General features: G+C 46.3%; 1 gene segment (V, D, J or C); it reads right to left on the reverse strand.

Annotated features, from left to right (window-relative positions):
- Positions 1-385: 385 nt before the first annotated feature.
- LOC127159963 (Ig kappa chain V region 3547-like) lies at positions 386-873 on the reverse strand. The segment is given in 2 exon segments: positions 386-711; positions 792-873. Coding segments are annotated over 2 exon segments (375 nt in total).
- Positions 874-2,241: the final 1,368 nt, after the last annotated feature.

The raw sequence follows: 2,241 nt of genomic DNA on the forward strand, positions 1-2,241 counted from the left end.
CAATAGTCCAGTGTTAGAGCCACGCCACGACATCAAAGGAAGGAGAGTGAGAACCAGCATGTGAACAGTAGACCAGACAATGAGCAAATGGCAGAGTGTCTATTTATAGGGCGTGGCTCAACGAGGAACAGGTGATGCGAGTTAGAATTCGGGTGACTGAGAACGAGTGGGTGGTGCTACCGGAGGTGTGTCAGATGAGGGTGGCCGTCGTGAATGCCTGACAATAGTGTTAATATGTAAGATATTTACCATGTGAAAGCTAAATGGATATTTTTCATTTAATATTCATGAATATCTGATGTTGTGTGAGTGATTGTTTGAGCAGCTGCAGAATCAGTTCAGTCACTGTGACTCTGACTGACAGAGGTTTTTGTACGACTCTTTATCACTGTGTGAACACAGCTTGACTGTTGATGTCATGTACACTTTGACAGTAATAATGTGCAGCATCTTCAGTCTGGACTCCACTGATGGTCAGAGTGAAATCTGTTCCATCTTCTTCTCCATTCCCACTGAATCGACTGAAACTCTCATCATAGCGATCATTTATCAGATAAATGATGAGTTTAGGAGTTTCTCCAGGTTTCTGCTGATACCAAGCTAAACCATAGCCATATATCCCAGTATCAGTTTCACACACTATAGTGGCGTCTCGTCCTTCAGAAACAGTCACAACTTCAGGTTGAGTCACAGTGATTCCTCTGGATGCTGCTGACAACAACAACATTATTTGTGTTTAATCAAATTATATCAACAAAAAGTCAAAAATGAGCATCTTTCACTTCTGTTACCTGAAGTAAAAGCTGTCAGAATCCAGATGAAGCTGCTGAAGAGATTCATTGTGTTTGTTGGTTTTGTACCGTGGTAAACAGCAGTGTGTTATAAAATGTTTGAGTCTGAACGCTATAAATACTCGGATCGCTGAAGCATGTGCCGACATGAAAATGCACATGCAGATGAAAACTGAGCCTTTAAATCTGTTTCAGTTTCATGATCCAATGGTGTGTTTCACTTTTTTAAGTTTGTAATCATTTCTTTTTTTATTCTGTGTGAGTCTCTGGTTCAGACTACAGGCTTTCTGATGATTCAGTGACAGAGTTGAATCATTCAGAGAAATACGTTTGTCACTGTGAACTTCATGAGAGGGCAAAGGTCATCAAAACTAATTAAAAACGTCTCAGGTTACGTATGTAACCCTGGTTCCCTGAGAAGGAGACGAGACACTGCGCTAGAGGGAACGCCGTCTGCGTGACCCGTGTCTGAAGTCTACATACAAAAACATCAACAGAGTTGGCTGGCGACAGCCTATGACGTTACTTCCGGCGCGACTCGTCGCTGCCGGTGCGTCACTACCTGCGTGATTACAGTATAAAAGGACGCTGGTAGAGCAGGATGGTCACTTCTTCGTCTGAAGCTCACATCCTGAAGCATGGCCCCGAGCCTAGAGGACGCAGTGTCTCGTTCCCTTCTCAGGGAACCAGGGTTACATACGTAACCTGAGACGTTCCCTTTCGAGGAACTCGAACTGCGTCGGGGGCGCTAGGGGGAACGGTTATACCCACGCTGCCATGCTGAGGGGAGTGCCTGACTTCGGAGAGACAGGTACTAAGTACCAACTCCCTAGGTCTTAAGGGAGTCTGCACGACTCCCTCAGAAGTCGTAACACAGAACACAAGTGGTAACTCCCTGCTCAACCCGGTTGAGCGAGAATAAAATGCGCACCGGAACTAGGGCGCGTAATACAGTTCTTTTAGCCTGGCAGAAGCTCTGGAGAGGGACCCGAGACAACCGGGTTTTAGACCATCTCGAGAAAGGGTACGGGCAATAGCGCGTGAATCCCTACCATAAAGGATTTTAGAATGGACGCAGAACACCGGTGCCTTCCATACCACAGCGTGGATTTTAGAAAAGTGCCCAAAGGTTAACGTGTGCACTTACCATATACATGGATTTGAGAAAGCGCCCAAAGGTTCGTGTGGGCCTTACCATAAAAATGGATTTTAGACGTACCGTTGAGAAACGGTGGAATAAGACGACCCTCAGGGTGAGGGGAGCACTGCCGGCTTAACAAGGCTCTAAGGGGAAGGCAGTAAGGGCGCATCTCAGCCGCCCAGACAGGCAATGCTCAAAGCAAAACCCTCAAAGAGAGGGCAGCAGAATATGCCAAACAGACAGTAGCCGCAGCTATCTGTCTATTAAACTGCCATAGAGCCGATACACTCAGGGAAGGCAGTGTATCGG

Source organism: Labeo rohita, unplaced genomic scaffold (assembly GCF_022985175.1).
Source record: "Labeo rohita strain BAU-BD-2019 unplaced genomic scaffold, IGBB_LRoh.1.0 scaffold_2686, whole genome shotgun sequence".
Lineage (NCBI taxonomy): Eukaryota > Metazoa > Chordata > Actinopteri > Cypriniformes > Cyprinidae > Labeo > Labeo rohita.